Below are 17124 nucleotides of genomic sequence, written 5' to 3' on the forward strand. Positions count from 1 at the left end.
CGGACGATCTCGACACTGAATGGGCCTTTTTCGGTGCCGATTGTTGGTCACCGTGAATTTGGGTTGAGCCATGGCCGGTTGGCAGTGGCGTCCCCTGGGCCTTTTTGCCTTTTTTAATTTCTGATCTCGACGTCTTACTCACAGTTTTTGTATTGTCGAGTTCGTCGGAGTCTGAATCCTGGATGGAAAAGGATTCCTCCTGTTCCTCTTCTGTCTCGAACTGTCGATGCTCCTTTGGCGTGGACGCCATCTGCAGTCTTCTCGCTCTACGGTCCCTCAGAGTTTTTCGGGACCGGAACGCCCGACAGGCCTCACAGGATTCTTCGCTGTGCTCGGGTGACAGGCACAGGTTACAGACCGAGTGTTGGTCCGTATAGGGATATTTGTTGTGGCATTCAGGGCAGAATCGAAACGGGGTCCGTTCCATCAGCGTTGTTCTCCACGCGGTCGGGCCGACTAGGCCCCGACGGTGTGCCGAAATCTACCCCGAAGGGCACCGAAGCGCTTCGATGTTCAATGCGTTGTCGTATGTGTTTATCTCGAACCGGATCGCAACGATACCGTCGAAAATCTTCCGTTTTCAGCTATCTTTCCGTTCCGAAACTCGGAGCGACAGGAACACGTCCGAACCCGATGGCGGAAAGAAAACAATCGAAGATGGAGTCGACGCCCATGCGCAATGAGCACAGAAGGAGGAGTCACTCGGTCCAGTGACTCGAAAACACTTCTTCGAAGAAAAACAACTTGTAACACTCCGACCCAACACCAGATGGCGAGCTATGCAGACCATGTGTATCTACAGCGACAGATGCCATCGAACACTTGGTTATTCTAGGTCCAGTTGTTTTTATTCCTTTCTTGTTGCGTATCACTCTTATCCCCTCTGAGGTTAGGGTTTAGTAGCGCTGCGAAACCCGAGGGTAGCCCTGCGCTCTATAAATTGTGTAACGTAACATAACATACTACCCTTTTATGTAATGTGGCACTGGCAAGGCAGGATATTGTAAAACTGTGGGGTAGTATGAAGACACTGTCAATAGCTTAGTGGAAAATTGGTCTGGATTTGTGTAAGGAAATGCCTCCTTGGCATGGTTACCCCCTGACTTTTTGCCTTTGCTGATGCCAAGTTATGATTTGAAAGTGTGCTGAGGCCTGCTAACCAGGCCCCAGCACCAGTGTTCTTTCCCTAACCTGTACCTTTGTCCCCACAATTGGCACACCCTGGCATCCATGTATGTCCCTTGTAACTGGTACCCCTGGTACCAAGGGCCCTGATGCCAGGGAAGGTCTCTAAGGGCTGCAGCATGTCTTATGCCACCCTAGGGACCCCTCACTCAGCACATGCACACTACTTGCCAGCTTGTGTGTGCTGGTGGTGAGAAAATGACTAAGTCGACATGGCACTCCCCTCAGAGTTTCATGCCAACCTCACACTGCCTATGGCATAGATAAGTCACCCCTCTAGCAGGCCTTACAGCCCTAAGGCAGGGTGCACTATACCACAGGTGAGGGCATAGGTGCATGAGCACTATGCCCCTACAGTGTCTAAGCAAAACCTTAGACATTGTAAGTGCAGGGTAGCCATAAGAGTATATGGTCTGGGAGTCTGTCATACACAAACTCCACAGCACCATAATGGCTACATTGAAAACTGGGAAGTTTGGTATCAAACTTCTCAGCACAATAAATGCACACTGATGCCAGTGTACATTTTATTGTGAAATACACCCAGAGGGCATCTTAAGAGATGCCCCCTGAAAACATACCCAACTTCCAGTGTGGGCTGACTAGTTTTTGCCAGCCTGCCACACACCAGACATGTTGCTGGCCACATGGGGAGAGTGCCTTTGTCACTCTGTGGTCAGTAACAAAGCCTGTACTGGGTGGAGGTGCTTCTCACCTCCCCCTGCAGGAACTGTAACACCTGGCAGTGAGCCTCAAAGGCTCACCCCCTTTGTTACAGTGCCACAGGGCATCCCAGCTAGTGGAGATGCGCGCCCCCCCCGGCCAGAGCACCCACTTTTGGCAGCAAGACCGGAGGAGATAATGAGAAAAACAAGGAGTCACTGGCCAGTCAGGTCAACCCCTAAGGTGTCCTGAGCTGAGGTGACTGACTTTTAGAAATCCTCCATCTTGCAGATCGAGGATTCCCCCAATAGGATTAGGGCTGTGCCCACCTCCCCACCGGGAGGAGGCACTAGGAGGGTGTAGCCACCCTCAGGGCTAGTAGCCATTGGCTACTAACCCCCCAGACCTAAACACACACCTAAATTGAGTATTTAGGGGCACCAGAACCAAGCAAGATAGATTCCTGCAACCTGAAGACGAAGAAGGACTGCTGACCTGAAGCCCTGCACAGAAGACGGAGACACCAACTGCTTTGGCCCCAGCCCTACCGGCCTGTCTCCCCACTTCAAGAAAAACTGCAACAGCAACGCGTCCCCCAGGGTCCAGCAACCTCTGAAGCCTCAGAGGACTACCCTGCATCTAAAAGGACCAAGAACTCCCGAGGACAGCGGCCCTGTTCCAAAGAAACTGCAACTTTGCAACAAAGAAGCAACTTTTAAAGACCACACGTTTCCCGCCGGAAGCGGGAGACTTTCCACTCTGCACCCGACGTCCCAGGCTCAACCTGCGGCAAACCAACACTACAGGGAGGACTCCCCGGTGACTGCGAGCCCGTGAGTAGCCAGAGTTGACCCCCCTGTGCCCCAACAGCGACACCTGCAGAGGGAATCCAGAGGCTCCCCCTGACCGCGACTGCCTGCTTCAAAGAAGCAGACGCCTGGGAAACACACTGCCCCGCAGCCCCCAGGACCTGAAGGATCCAACCTCCAGTGCAGGAGCGACCCCCAGGAGGCCCTCTCCCTAGCCCAGGTGGTGGCTACCCCGAGGAGCCCTCCCCCTTGCCTTCATCACTGAAGAGACCCCTGGGTCTCCCACTGAAACCTATTGCAAACCCGACGCCTGTTTGCACTCTGCACCCGGCCGCCCCTGTGCCGCTGAGGGTGTACTTTCTGTGCTGACTTGTGTCCCCCCCGGTGCCCTACAAAACCCCCCTGGTCTGCCCTCCAAAGTCTTACCTGCTGGCAGACTGGAACCGGGGCACCCCCCTCTCTATTGAAGCCTATGCGTTTTGGGCACCACTTTGACCTCTGCACCTGACCGGCCCTGAGCTGCTGGTGTGGTAACTTTGGGGTTGCCCTGAACCTCCAACGGTGGGCTACCTTGGACCCAACTTTGAACCCTGTAAGTGCTTTACTTACCTGTGAACCTAACAAATACATATATTCCCCAGGAACTGTTGAATTTTGCACAGTGTCCAATTTTAAAATATCTTATTGCCATTTTTGCCAAAACTGTACATGCTATTGTGTTGATTCAAAGTTCCCAAGATACCCGAGTGAAATACCTTTCATTTAAAGTATTGTTTGTAAATCTTGAACCTGTGGTTCTTAAAATAAACTAAGAAAATATATTTTTCTATATAAAAACCTATTGGCCTGGAATTGTCTTTGAGTGTGTGTTCCTCATTTATTGCCTGTGTGTGTACAACAAATGCTTAACACTACCCTCTGATAAGCCTACTGCTCGACCACACTAATACAAAATAGAGCATTAGAATTATCTCTTTTGGCACTATCTTACCTCTAAGGGGAACCCTTGGACTCTGTGCACACTATCTCTTACTTTGAAATATCAGCGGCACAGGGGCAGCCGGGTGCAGTGTGCAAAGCAAGCATCAGGTTTCAGGTAGGGAACAACGGAGAGACCCGGGGTCACTTCTCAGGACAGTCACCATCCGTGTTTAGCAGGTTACTCTTGCAGTATTGCTGCCACCACGCCAAGCGCCGAACAGCCCTCCGAAACCAGTCTAATCTCTGGAGAAGCTTGTGTGGACTAATAATTGCAGGTGTCAATACTCAATGCGCTTTAAGACAGCATAAAGAATCGGCTGACGACTGAGGTGACGCTGCCCTTTGATAGTCCTGATGAGGCCCTGATTGAAAAGGCCAAAACGCGTTGACAGACACATTGGCGAGATTGTGTTCTTAAAATTGGAATCAGTTTGGCAACAAAAAAAAAAATCACTCAATATGCACTACAAAATACCTTAAAAAGACAGAGGTATTTGTCAGTAGTTTGTGCAAGAACCTCCAATCATCGCAACAGAGTGGATTACAATTGAAATAATGAAATTGTAACCACCGTTTTGGTACAAAAAGGTTATTGGGCATAATCCTCTATTTACAACATGGTCAGCTACAAGACTTTGAAAAGGCTAGATGTTGACCAGAGTTGAATTAAGATGTAAATGTGAATTCGAGTTCATGTGTTGGATTTGATGTGTGTAATGTTTTTTGTTGTAGAATTTTTTTTCGTACTTTGTTGATATTCACCAATGAGTTATTGTCTACCTTGCATATAATTAATTATAATACATTTGGGAAAATAATTGTTCCATAAAGACAGTATTGAGCACTGTGTTTACAATTTTTATGTAATTGATCCCTACCTTCAGACCACTGTTCTTGTAATATTGCGTTATACAACCCAGGTCAGGTAGGGTTATTGGGTTTCCTCTTTTCAGTATCATATACTTAATATGGCCACACTGTACTTACAATGTCTAAGAATAGAGTTAGCCACTGTAGGGGCATATTGCTCATGCAGTTATGCCCTCACCTGTGGTATAGTGCACCCTGCCTTTGGGCTGTAAGGCCTGCTAGAGGGGTAACTTACCTATGCGACCGGCAGTATTTTCTGGGCATGGCATCCTGAGGGGGATACCATGTCGACTTTGCCTTTTTCTCCCCACCAACACACACAATCTACAATGGCAGTGTGCATGTGTTAGGTGAGTGGTCCCTTAGGGTGGCACAACATATGCTGCAGCCCTTAGGGACCTTCCCTGGTCACAGGGCCCTTGGTACCACTGGTATCTTTTACAAGGGACTTATCTGTGTGCCAGGGGTGTGCCAATTGTGGAGACAATGGTACATTTTAGGTGAAAACACTGGTGCTGGGGCCTGGTTAGCAGGGCCCCAGCACACTTCTCAGTCAGGTCAGCATCAGTATCAGGCAAAAAGTTGGGTTAACTGCAACAGGGAGCCATTTCCTTACAATAGAGCTTTGTTTAAATCAGAAGGTGATATGCTAAGGATCTCCAAGGTAAAAACGCTGCCCAATGCTTTAGATTCCACAGCTGGCAACATAATGACAGCACGTAAAATAAACAAATGGATTATATGCTAAATAATTTGTGAATCTAGTCTGATTGTTACATTTCTTAGAAATCTTTCTGTGTAGCACCATATTTGCAGATTCCTTGGCTATTTGGCACTGATGCATATCATGTACGACATTTAGCGTATCAGCCACCCATTTATTGGTGTGTCCAGCAAGTCACACCAGCAAATGCTCAAGTATTCAACCATGTGACAAAACAGATGTCAAATTGTCCAAAAGGTAACAATGAATGAAACAAGCCAAGAAATACAGAATAAAACTTACCCTCTTGAGAACATGAGGTACCAACTCAGTTTTAAAGTAAACAAATGGAAACAGGGTGGATATGTTGGTATGTATACAGTCCAAGACATGGGGATGTTTCGTCCTGAAATTCAGGGCAAGTTGAAGTAATTCAATACCATCCTGCACTGGGATATCCTGCAATGGGAAAACCAAAAATAAGTTATCATCCTTCAAAGATTACAAATGTTCAATCAACTGGTATTAGCATACATGCCCATTAGGCTAAAGCTGCTAAAAAACACACAAAGTGACACTTTAATAAGCTTCCAATTAGATACATCAGTAGTGAGACTTTATAATATTTCAAGGGATTTTTTTGCTCTAGTATCTCCAGAAACAAAAATCACATCGTAAAAGATATTGGAATAAAAAATAACAGAAACAAATCAGATAAATAAAAAGATCTAAGTGTAAGGTATTTGTAAATTTAACTGAAGAGGGTGAAGTGGAACTGATGTTACACACCAAATACAAAAGACAGGGTTGTAATAAAGTAAACTGAATATGGAGGAGAAATATAATGGTTTACCTCTATAAAGAAAGAAATTGAAAAGTGCAATGCAAAAATATGGGTAAAGAGTTAGCCAGAGGGGGTGGGTTGGACAAGGGGACAGGTAGTTATGGGAGAGCTCCACCTGTAAAAACAAGGAAATCTGTTATTTACAACAGATTTCCTAAACAAAATGATCCAATAGTCATGAAACATTCATGACTATTGAATAGTCATTATTCAATTATTCATTACTCGCCTAAAAATCTCAAAGCAATTAATTCTCTCAAAAAAAACATATGGAACCTTATTTTGAACAGTGACAGATCCTGGAAATGGCCTTCATGATTAAGTACTGAAGCACACCATGAAACAGCTGGAACTGCTAACCTACCACAAAAGCCAGACTGTCTTCAAAGAGCCAAATTAGTATTCCCTTTAGCGAGGGGGGAAAAAACTGATATCACAGGATTCTGCAATTATGGGAAGCATGAATACAATGGTACTCCGACTTTGTCCCCCCAGCGGCATCAGAGACATTTCTTATGTAGGAGGCTAGCCCTCTATGTAGTGTACAAACTAGGTACACTGTGCAGAGGGTCCAGGCAACCACACATTGGTTTCCAGAGGTAAAAACTATATCACCCAATGCTCTATTTTTTGAGGTAGCTTGGTCGAGCATTTGTTGTACTCACAATATCAATCATGCGAGACACACTCAAAGGAATAACGCAAGAACAATTTATATAAATAAATGTGAATTTTATGTAAGCTCAAAGACCAAGATTATCAAAATTGGTCAAGTACTTTTGTAGATATGATTTTTTTAAGTTTTAATAAATGCAGTCTTACGCACCATAGGAATCAATAGGAAGACGTCTTTAAAAATGCATATAAAATCACACCATTGGTTTATCAAGTTCAGCTTTTGCAGGTTGGTCGAGGTCGTTGGTGGGCACGCTTTGCAAGCTGAAGGGTCCCGGTTCCAGCAGGAGCAGCGTTGGAAAGTCTCTTGGAGCTGCTGCAGGGCCACTGCAGGGGACCACTTGGAAAAGGTCGATTCTTGCAGCTTTAGAGGTGGTTCCTTGGGGTCCCCTTGGAGTGTTGAGGTCGCAAAGGGTGAGGGACCCTTGGGGCACAGCTGACTCCTCGTTGCAGCACGCAGGGCAGGCACAAAGCGATTTGATGATCCAGAAGTTTGCAAAGGTGCCTCTCAAGTCCAGAGGAAAGTCTCTTTCAATGTTGCTTGCAGGACAATGGGGGGACTCTGGCAGGAGGTCCGGGGTGTTTCTGAAGTCTCTCGACCGGGGCTTCCTCCTGGTCTGTTTTCAGCTCTGGGTGAGCTGGTTTTCATGGAGTTTGACATCCACTAACCAGTACCCAGAGTATTGCGACGGTCCAGTCACTGGAGGCTGCAGTGCCACCAAACTTGGCACACTTGGAGGGTTTGTCTGTGTGGTAGTTCGTGTGTCATCGGGTCTGGCTGTAACTTCCAGTTCGGGAGGTATCGGCTGGTCAGTGAAGTGACCCTCACTGGGTTGCTGGTTTCTTTGTTGCTGCAGAGTGGTACCTCCACTCTCGAGGGAATTCGGGGGCGATTGGCAATCGCTGGAGGTCCTGTGGGTTTCTGGAGGTCAGTCCAGTGTCCAACTCCTCCGGAACAGTGGCGATTGTCAGGTTCTGGGTGCAGCAGGCAGGGTTTGGCACCTTTTCTTGTGCAGCAGGTCCACAGTTCTCATGCTTTGGTTCTTCTTTGGGCTGGTCTTCTCTTTGAACCGTCAAATCTAACTTCTTGGTCTAAGGGTGCCCATTAAATACTGAATTTAGTTGGCGTTGTAGGGGGAACCTGGTAGTGTCAAATGGGACACTTACCTTTGGGTGGTTACACCCACTATAGTGACCATTTCCTGTGGGAAGGGGCACTTCCCTAAACCTAATTGTCTATTTTCCTTCCATCTAAGATGGAGGAAAATTAAATGGAGGGTCCGTCTTGCAGGCAACACCTTAGTGGTGGTGCATGCCAGGTGGGCCCACTTCTCCTACCCTTTGTGTGGCTTCCTGCATTTGCTCCTGTCAAAAGTGGTGGTTGCAAAGGGGATGCCATTTGCTGCTAGCAGCAGGCCTGGGGGTCGAGTTTCAAGCGCCGTAAGCCCTTTGAAGCTCACCGCCAGGGCAATGCAGATTCCTGAAGGAGGGGGTGTTAGCTCCTCAAACCCAAGAAGGGTATTGTCTTACAAACCAGAGAGACAGGGCTCTTACTCAAGGTTTGTATATTGGCTGTCTGGAGGTGGTGGCTGGATAGGACCAGTCAGCAACTGTGTCAGGATAGTTCGCTTTTTCAGGGGGCACGTCTAAGGTGCCCCCTCGGTACATTTAGGGATAAATCCAATATTGGTAACAGCTTGGATTTATCATTCTGAGTTGTTTGATACCAAACAACCCAGGGTTCAGAGTGGCCATTGTGTAGCTGGGAAACTTGTATTGATCGGTGTCCAGCACATGTATTAAATGGCTGCTCTTTTCACTCACTATGTCCCAGGTTTGGCAAGGACACAGTGGGGGCACTTTGCTCATGCACCTATGTCTTCACATGTAATATGGAGCACCCTGCCTTAGGGCTGTAAGGCCTGCCAGAGGGGTGCCTTACACATAGTAAATGCAGTGTGTGGGGGACAGGGCACACAGGCACTGCGCCATGTCTCATTTGTATTTTAGGTTTGCACCAGGACACTCAGGGTCCTTGGTACCACTGGTACCTTTTACAAGGGACTTATCTGTGTGCCAGGGGTGTGGCAATTGTGGAAACAATGGTAAATTTTCAAGGAAAGAACACTGGTGCTGGGGCCTGGTTTCTGGGGTTCCAGCACACTCAGTCAAGTCAGCATCAATATCAGGCAAAAAGTGTGTGTGGGGGCATGGGGGAGAGGGGACAGGTGAGGGGGAACTGCAAAAAGGAACCATTTTCCTTCAAGTAGCTTCAGCCTCAGAAACCTATCTTATCACAAATGCACCTAAAGAGGGAAACCTTTCTCCTTAAACCAAGCAGAGGTGACAGAAGGCATAACAAAAATGGATTCTTCTACAGGTATGTCTAAGTGGTCTCAGAGATAACTCCAATAGGCTGATGTAAGGCCTGCCTCTACTGGAACCAAGAGCCATGTCATCATCTCCATGTCAACCCCCCTTCCCAGGGGAACCCTTCAACACAGCAGCCATGCGTTTGTCACCACTGACAGCTCTGGATGGGGAAGGGAGGGAGGACAATGTGTAATCAGTCATCCACCACTGAAGATCTTGAGCACTATTATCCAAGACCTAGTTAGTGATGGAAAGGCAGCACTGATGCTGGGCACAATGGTATTCCAGGATCCACTGACGTGGTTGACGAGAAGGATGCGCAAAGCTAGGAGGCAAGAAGCCTCGGAGCCACCCACATCTGGATCTAGGACTGAGCCTGAAATATTAGGATCACAGCTTGAATGTCCTGGACTTGCTGCTGCGGGGAAGAGGCCATGAACCCAATGTCCGGGACCCCCCCAGTGAGTAGAAGCCTCCACGAAAGAACGAGATGGGACTTTGGCACGTTTATGGGGAAACCCAACAATGCTAAAAGTTCTGTTGTCACCTTCAGCAGCTAGTCATTGAGGAACAGCAATATAGGAACTCCCAACCTCAGAAGATGGGTAGCAACTACCAGCATCACTTTCATGAATACTCTAGGAGTGCTGGTGAGGCAGAAGGGGAGTGCTGAAAATGCCCCTGTCCTACCTTGAACCACAGATTATCTGTGGGACCGTCGGACAGGGAAATGAAAATATGCATCTTGGAATTCCAAAGACTTCATCCAGTGTTCTAGGTACAAGGCAGACAGGATCTCAGCCAACATAATCATTTTAAATTTATTTGTCCTTCTGCACTTAGGCATTCAGAGGTCGGAGGTCAAAGATAGGTCTGAGGGCCATGCCCCTATTCAGGGGAAGAGAAGAGCAAGAGTAACAACCCCCGCCTTTCTTCGAGTACAGTGTCCTCTCTATGGTACGCTTGGAGAGCAGCAGTTACACCTCTTACAACAGGATCAACAGAAAATCTGTTAAAATTCAGTCCAAAAAGGGAGGAATATTGGGTTGGTATAACAGAAAAGACCAATTGAAGCATGCTTAAACGTTTTGCAAGAGCCACATGATGGTTTGTCAACCCAGGTGGAAATGCTAGATCATGCCCCCCCCCCCCACTGGGTTTCTATGCCTAGAAGGTCAAACTAAAGACATTTGGTGGCTGTTTACCAGGGGAAGAGAGGACTGCTGCCCGTGTTAGCCTATATGCTGACTGCCAGTTCTGTGCCTGCAACCCTGAAAGGACAGGATTGTCTGCTACATTAATGACTGGGAAGGCTATCTCTGCCTGTCCACCAGCTCCCACAAATAGTAATATCATTTCCTAAAATGGGGCAGAAATTGCTTAGCACTGGGTCATCAGATGCAAGGAACACATTGTATCTTTGCCGTTTTTAAAGGGTTTCAAAGTGGTATCCTGTCTTCTCCACAAAGACCTAAGGCCCACAAAAGTGTAAGGTCCATTGGCAAATCACTTGCCAATGCAGTCTGTGGTATCCAGACCAGTGAGAATACCATACCTGGCTGCGTCCTTCCCCCCACATATCGAGAAAGCAAACAAGTTCCTAAATCCAGGACTGCCAGCAAGATCTTCCTGGTCATTACCAAAATGGCATGTGTGTACTGGCCTAACAGACAGGCTGAACTTAAGAACTACAGGGCCAAACTAGCAGAGGAAAATATGTGTTTGCCAAAGGTGTAAATTATTTTTGATACTATGCTCGGAGGATTGGCTGGAAATGAGTTAGGTTTTGTCTTACTGGTCGACGTTCAGACAATAAGGGTCCCTGGAGTGAGGTGCTTGCTAAAGTAAGTAGGAATCAATATGCATAAGTGTATGCTGTCTGGCCACGTGCCGGTTCCCATGCAGACAACATTGTTTCAACCAGGCAGCCATCAGAGTATTTGTGAAGGCCCCATTGACAGGGAGCTTGGTTTATGCTGCCGTCCCGAACTCTAAGATTTCTGTGAAAACACTGGTCTTGGTCTAAATTGAGGGCATCTGTAATTCCAGTACTTTCTCCACCCTTCGAACTACCACTGCAAACAAGGAACTTTCTTCTTTTAGTAGCTCATGTGGCAAGTCAAGTTTAGTCTCTGGTAGTATCAAGCCCTCTGGCATTTGTGTAAATCAATGTATAAGGCATCCTCAGTGTAATGAGGCGGGAGTACGCCATGCTCCTGTCTATCATCATTATCATCATCAATATCAATATCCTGCTCTGTCACAGGGTCAAAAAGAGTCAAAAGGAGAGCCTCTGCTGATAGGTGAGATGTAGCAGAGGCACAGAGTCAGAGTGCAAGACCACAGGTTGCCTTTTAGCAATCTCATAGTGCAACGTTGGTTAAGCTTTAGCAGACGTCAGTTGTAGACTGGACATAGGTGCCATCATGGATCATTCACCAGCCCCAGTGGTGTTGACAGAACAGAGGAAACCAGTGTGAATTTCAGGGCCACGGTGGAAGTCAAAACCATAGTCAGTATGGGCCCAATAACTGGTCCAGATGGGGCAGATAGTGCAGGGGAGGGACCCATCGGCATTTACCTGACTACAGGTCCCTACAGTTCTGTGGGGTCCAAGGCATGACATAGGGAGCAAGAAGTGCCATGAAAAGTTGGAGCAAGGCCTCTTTGAAGGCCTCCATCTGCCATAAGGTTGACAAAACCCTGGAAAGGGATGTATTGGGACAGTTTGCTGAGCCACAGTTGGGGCCATCAGAACATCTCCAAGACATCAGAAGCAAATGATCTCAATGCCATCTTATCACCTGTGCGTTTCTGCTGGAGACTCACAAATGAGTTAGGTCTACCCTCAGGGAAATTTCAGACAGACCGAATTACATTTATCTTGAGCGGCAGGCGAGGAAGAGATGCACAATTCCCATCATTTGGTAAAAGGGACTTGAGGTGCAGCTATGTCACCCTTCCCCCAATTGTTGAAACATGCTGAAGCTGAAGGCTATGACAATGGCTGAACAACAGTCTTAAGACTGCAAAGAGGGGAGTTGGACCTAGGTTTGGCACGCCGCTGCAGTTCTGTGAATTAAGCAGTGCTGACAGTGGAGGAAATGAGCACAGATCAAAGTCAACAGAATCTGCAGGGTCTGGTCCTGGATGGGGGTCTTGACACCTGCGAAGCAGAATTGAAATGATTGAATTTATGATATCAGTGATATCGGTGTAGACACAGATGCTGCTGAAGTACACATAACTGAAGTTGCCTCTGGCTTTGGATGGAAGACACAGAAACAGCTAGAATCAAACACTGGACATATTCAAAACCTGGAACCTTACAAAGTATAACCACTAAAAATTTATGGTGACGATAAAAGCTTCAGATCAAACATCATTTACGTGGCCATGTATGGCTTGGGGGTTTCTTCTTCTGAACCACATTTGGCTGCTATTTCTACTCCTACATGATTCACCTGATAGAACATTCATAGTTTAACAAAGATTTTCCATCCAGAGAGGCCACCCTCTCCTGTGTAAGAAATAAGTATTGTTCTTTCTAAATGTATGGGTCACCATTTTCACCTAATGCATAACATTGATCTATACGATCTTTTTTGAATGGACGCTTTTTTCTGGCCACAATCTCAGCCAGTATGAAGAGCTGGGTTCACGCGCTCTGCACCAATGAGTCATACACTCTCTTTAAAAAGGTATCACTCTGGGCTCACCAATCCTTTCTCCCAAAAGTTATATCAAATTTACCATTACCGACACCACTTTCTAAAGAGAAATACTGTTAGAAATGGGGCCTCCAGTTGGCAGTGGTTTGCACTCTGTACAAGTAGGGGCCCTCACTCTAGTCATGGTAAGGGAGCCACATAGCTAAGGTAACCTCTGCTCACCCCTTTGGTATCTTGGGACGAGCATCAGACTTATCTCAAAGGAAATATGTAAAGTACTTTTACACACACACAGAGTAGTAAGTTGGCTCGGTATATACTATGTCAAAGTGAGAGATAGTGTACATAGAGTCCAAGGGTTTCCCTTGGAGGATGATAGTGGCAAAATTAGATAATACTAATGCTCTATTTTGTGATAGTGTGGTCGAGCAGTAGGCATATCAGAGGGTAGTGTTAAGCATTTGTTGTACACACACACAGGCAATACATGAGGAACACACACTCAAAGACGTAACTCCAGGCCAATAGTTTTTATATGGAAAAAATATATTTTCTTTATTTATTTTAAAACCACAAGATTTGAGGTAAGTACATAAAATGCAAGGTACTTCACACGGGAAAGTAGGGAACTTTGATTTAACACAGTAGTACACAGTTTAGGTTAAAATGGCAATAAGCTATTTTAAAAGTTGACACTGCAAAAATCAACAGTTCCTGGGGAGGTAAGTTTGGTTCGTTTTTGCAGGTAAGTAAAGCACTTACACAGTCTCCTGGGCATAGGCAGCCCACCGTTGAGGGTTCAAGGCAACCCCAAAGTCACCGCACCAGCAACACAGGGCTGGTCAGGTGCAGAGGTCAAAGGAGGGCCCAAAACACAGAAGCACCTATGGAGAACAGGGGTGCTCCGGTTCCAGTCTACTGGCAGTTAAGTACCTGCGTCCTCAGGGAGCAGACCAGGGGGTTTTATAGAGCACTGGGGAGGTTAAAAACAGGCACACAAAACACATCCTCAGAGGCACAGGGGCGGCCGGGTGCAGTGTGCAAAGTAGGAGTCAGGTTTGCTGTAGGACGCAATGGAGGGACCCCGGGGTCACCTAGGCGATGCAGGCAGGGCACAGGGGGGCTTCTTGGGCCAGCCACCGACTGGGCTAGGAAGAAGGCCGCCTGCTGGTCACTCCTGCACTGGAGGTTGGTTCCTCTCGGTCCTGGGGGCTGCGGGTGCAGTGTTTGGTCCAGGAGTCGGGTCCCTTGTTACCAGGCAGTTGTGGTCAGGGGGAGCCTCTGGATCCCCTCTGCAGGCGTCGCTGTGGGGGTGCAGGGGGATTGACTCAGGTTACTCACGTTGTTGCAGTCGTCTGGGAGTCCTCTCTGCAGTATTTGTTCTCTGGAGCCGGGGGCCTCGGGTGCAGAGTGAGAAGTCTCACGCTTCCAGCAGGAAGGGAGAGTTATTTCAAAGTTGCAAAAATGTTGCAGCTGGTGAACAGTGCCGCTGTTCTCAGGAGTTTCTTGGTCCTTTGGGTTCAGGGCAGTCCGAGTCCTCAGAGGTCGCTGGTCCCTGTCGGATGCGTCACTGTGCAGGTTCTTTGAGTCTGGAGACAGGCCGGTAGGGCTGGGCCCAAGCCAGTTATCGTCCCCATCGTCTCTGCAGGGCTTTCAGGTCAGCAGTCCTTCTTTCTTCAGGTTGCAGGAATCTGAGTTCCTGGATTCAGGGTCGCCCCTAAATACTAAATTTAGGGGTGTGTTTAGGTCAGGGGGGCAGGACTTGGGTGGCGCTGCAGTGGCCTCGGGCCTGAGGCGTCAGTCATTGCACTAAGCATGGACTATGGCTCCAGTGGAGGCAGTGGCTCGGAGTCGGACAGCGGCACCTGTTCCGAAGTCGCTCTGGAGTCCATGTACTTGGTTTCTTTCTGGTTACACCAGAATTCACTCCCAAGGGCCAAGGAACTGGATTTGGCAACACTTGGCTAGTCAGGGCTCTTAGCTAGAGGGACCAGGTGCTGGCAGATGAAGTATTTGATGTCCCTGAAACTTAACAGGAGGCAAGCTCAATTCCATCCCTTGGAGAACCTCTGGAAGCAGAATGTAGAAAGCAAGGTCCAGTCCTTTCACTCCCAGGACAACAGCAGCAAGCAGCAGGCCAGCACAGCAAAGAAACAGGCAGAGTGGCAGTCCGCCCTAAAGCAACTAGCTCTTCTTCCTGGCAGAATGTCCTCAGTCCAGAAGGATTCTCAAGTTGTGGTCTCAGAGGTCGATGTATACTCACTTTTGCCTTTAAGGTAGGCAAAATTAGAAGGAAAGTCTTTGTAGGACAAAAGACCCTGCCTTTCCTCGCCAGGCCCCAGACACAGTCAAGGGGGTTAGAGACTGCTTTGTGTAAGGACAGGCACAGCCTTTCAAGTGCAAGTGTCAGCTCCCCCCACCATTCTAGCCCAGGAAGACCCATGAGGATATGCAGGGCACACCTCCGCACCCTTTGTGTGACTGTCTAGAGTGATTTCACAAACAGTCCAACTGTCATCCTGACCCAGACATTTACTGCACAGACAGGCAGAGGCACAGCATGGTTAAGCAAGAATATGCCCACTTTCTAAAGGTGGCATTTTCAAACTTAAAAAACAAAAACGATGCACTTTTAAATTGTGAGTTCAGACACCCCAAACTCCATATCTCGTTCTGCTTCCAATGGGAAATAACATTTGAAAGATATTTATGTTAATGTATGGGAGAGACAGGCCTTGCAAAAAAACAAATTTAACAGTATTTCACTATCAGGACATAATACACACCTGTACATGTTCTTCCCTTCCTTTTAAAGAAACTGCACCCTGCCCATGGGGCGGCCTTGGGCTTACCTTAGTCGTGACTTGTAAAGGGAAAGGGGTGGGCCTTGTAAGTGAGTGCATTTTCCAGGTCAAACTGGTAGTTACAACTGCACACACAGACACTGCAGTGGCAAGTATGAGACTTGTTTATAGGGCTACTCGTGGGTGGCACAATCGGTGATGCAGGCCCACTAGTACAATTCGATTTACAGGCCCTGGGTACACATAGTACAGGTTACTAGGGACTTACCAGTAAATCAAATATACCAATCATGGATAAACCAATCACCAAGACCATGTAGACAATGAGCACTTGCACTTTAGCACTGGTCAGCAGTGGTAAAGTGTCCAGACTCATAAAGCCAGCAAAAACTAAATTCAGCACAAGATCAAAAACATGACGTCAGAAGCCAAAAAGACAGGGGAAACCCTGCAGAAAGGGCCATTTCCAACAAATACATACCGTCTTTTCCAGATTTTGAAAAAGGTTTGCAGTGATAATCTTGGTGAAGAATGTTGTAGCTTCCCACTGCGGAACGGAGCGCATATCTGTGCAGGTTAAACCATGTGATGCACATTCTATGAAAGGAGACCAGAAATGAATACATAAGCATGAACTTGGTTCACTTCATATAGTTAATTAAGCAGGGCACTGTAATCCAATCCTTAATTCCCCTGTCAATGCATGCAGGGCTACTACATCAGCATGACATGACTTATTAGGATTAACTTTGTTTATTCATTTTCAATACAATGATACCTACCTACATTGCAAAGCCAGTGGTGTAGGAAGCTGGCTCTGCATATACAATATCAAAATGAGATTTAGCGTGCACAGAGTCCAGGAGTTCCCCAAGAGGCTTGACAGAGGCAATATTAGATAATACTAATCCTCTATTTGCGGTAGTGTGGTCGAGTAGTTAGGCTTATCAGAGGGTAGTGTTGAGCATTTGTTGTACACACTCAAGCAATAAATGAGAACAACTCCAGGCCAATAGGTTTTTGTATAGAAAAATATTATTTTCTTAATTTATTTTAAAACCACAAGATTCACATTGCAGTTAAGTACATTAAAGGTAAGGTACTTTGCATAGGTAAAGATAGGACTTTGAATAAAAACAGTAATGTATGTAGTTTGGCATAAAATGGCAATAAGCGTTTTTGAAAGTGGACAGTGGAAAATTCAACAGTTCCTGGGGGAGGTAAGACAAGTTTGATTAATACAGTAAGTAAAGCACTAACAAGTCCAGCCTCCGGGCCATAGGTAGCGCACCATTGGGGGTTCAAATCAACCCCAAGCACCCAGCAACAGCAAACACAGGGCAGGTCAGGTGCAGAGGTCAAAGAAGAGCCAAAATTACATGGGCACCTATGGGGACAGGGGGTGCTCCGGTTCCGGTCTCCTGGCAGGTAGGTACCCGCGTCCTCAGGGGGCAGACCAGGGGGGGGGGGTTTAGAAGAGCACTGGGCGGCCCCAAGTAGGCACACAAAACACACCCTCGGCGGCACAGGGGTGGCCAGGTGTGGT

General features: G+C 47.2%; 1 protein-coding gene across 2 annotated transcripts in view; it reads right to left on the reverse strand.

Annotated features, from left to right (window-relative positions):
- Nucleotides 1-17124, reverse strand: part of LOC138296807 (exportin-5-like) — a 1394731-nt gene that overhangs the window by 1025019 nt on the left and 352588 nt on the right. For both annotated transcript variants that reach the window (XM_069236253.1, XM_069236252.1), the window contains exons 14-15: nucleotides 16060-16175; nucleotides 5515-5670 (exon numbers count right to left, since the gene is read on the reverse strand). In XM_069236253.1, the coding sequence (XP_069092354.1) occupies nucleotides 5515-5670; nucleotides 16060-16175 (272 nt within the window). The remainder of the gene's footprint in view (nucleotides 1-5514; nucleotides 5671-16059; nucleotides 16176-17124) is intronic.

This window comes from Pleurodeles waltl, chromosome 5 (genome assembly GCF_031143425.1).
Source record: "Pleurodeles waltl isolate 20211129_DDA chromosome 5, aPleWal1.hap1.20221129, whole genome shotgun sequence".
NCBI classification, from domain to species: Eukaryota; Metazoa; Chordata; class Amphibia; order Caudata; family Salamandridae; genus Pleurodeles; species Pleurodeles waltl.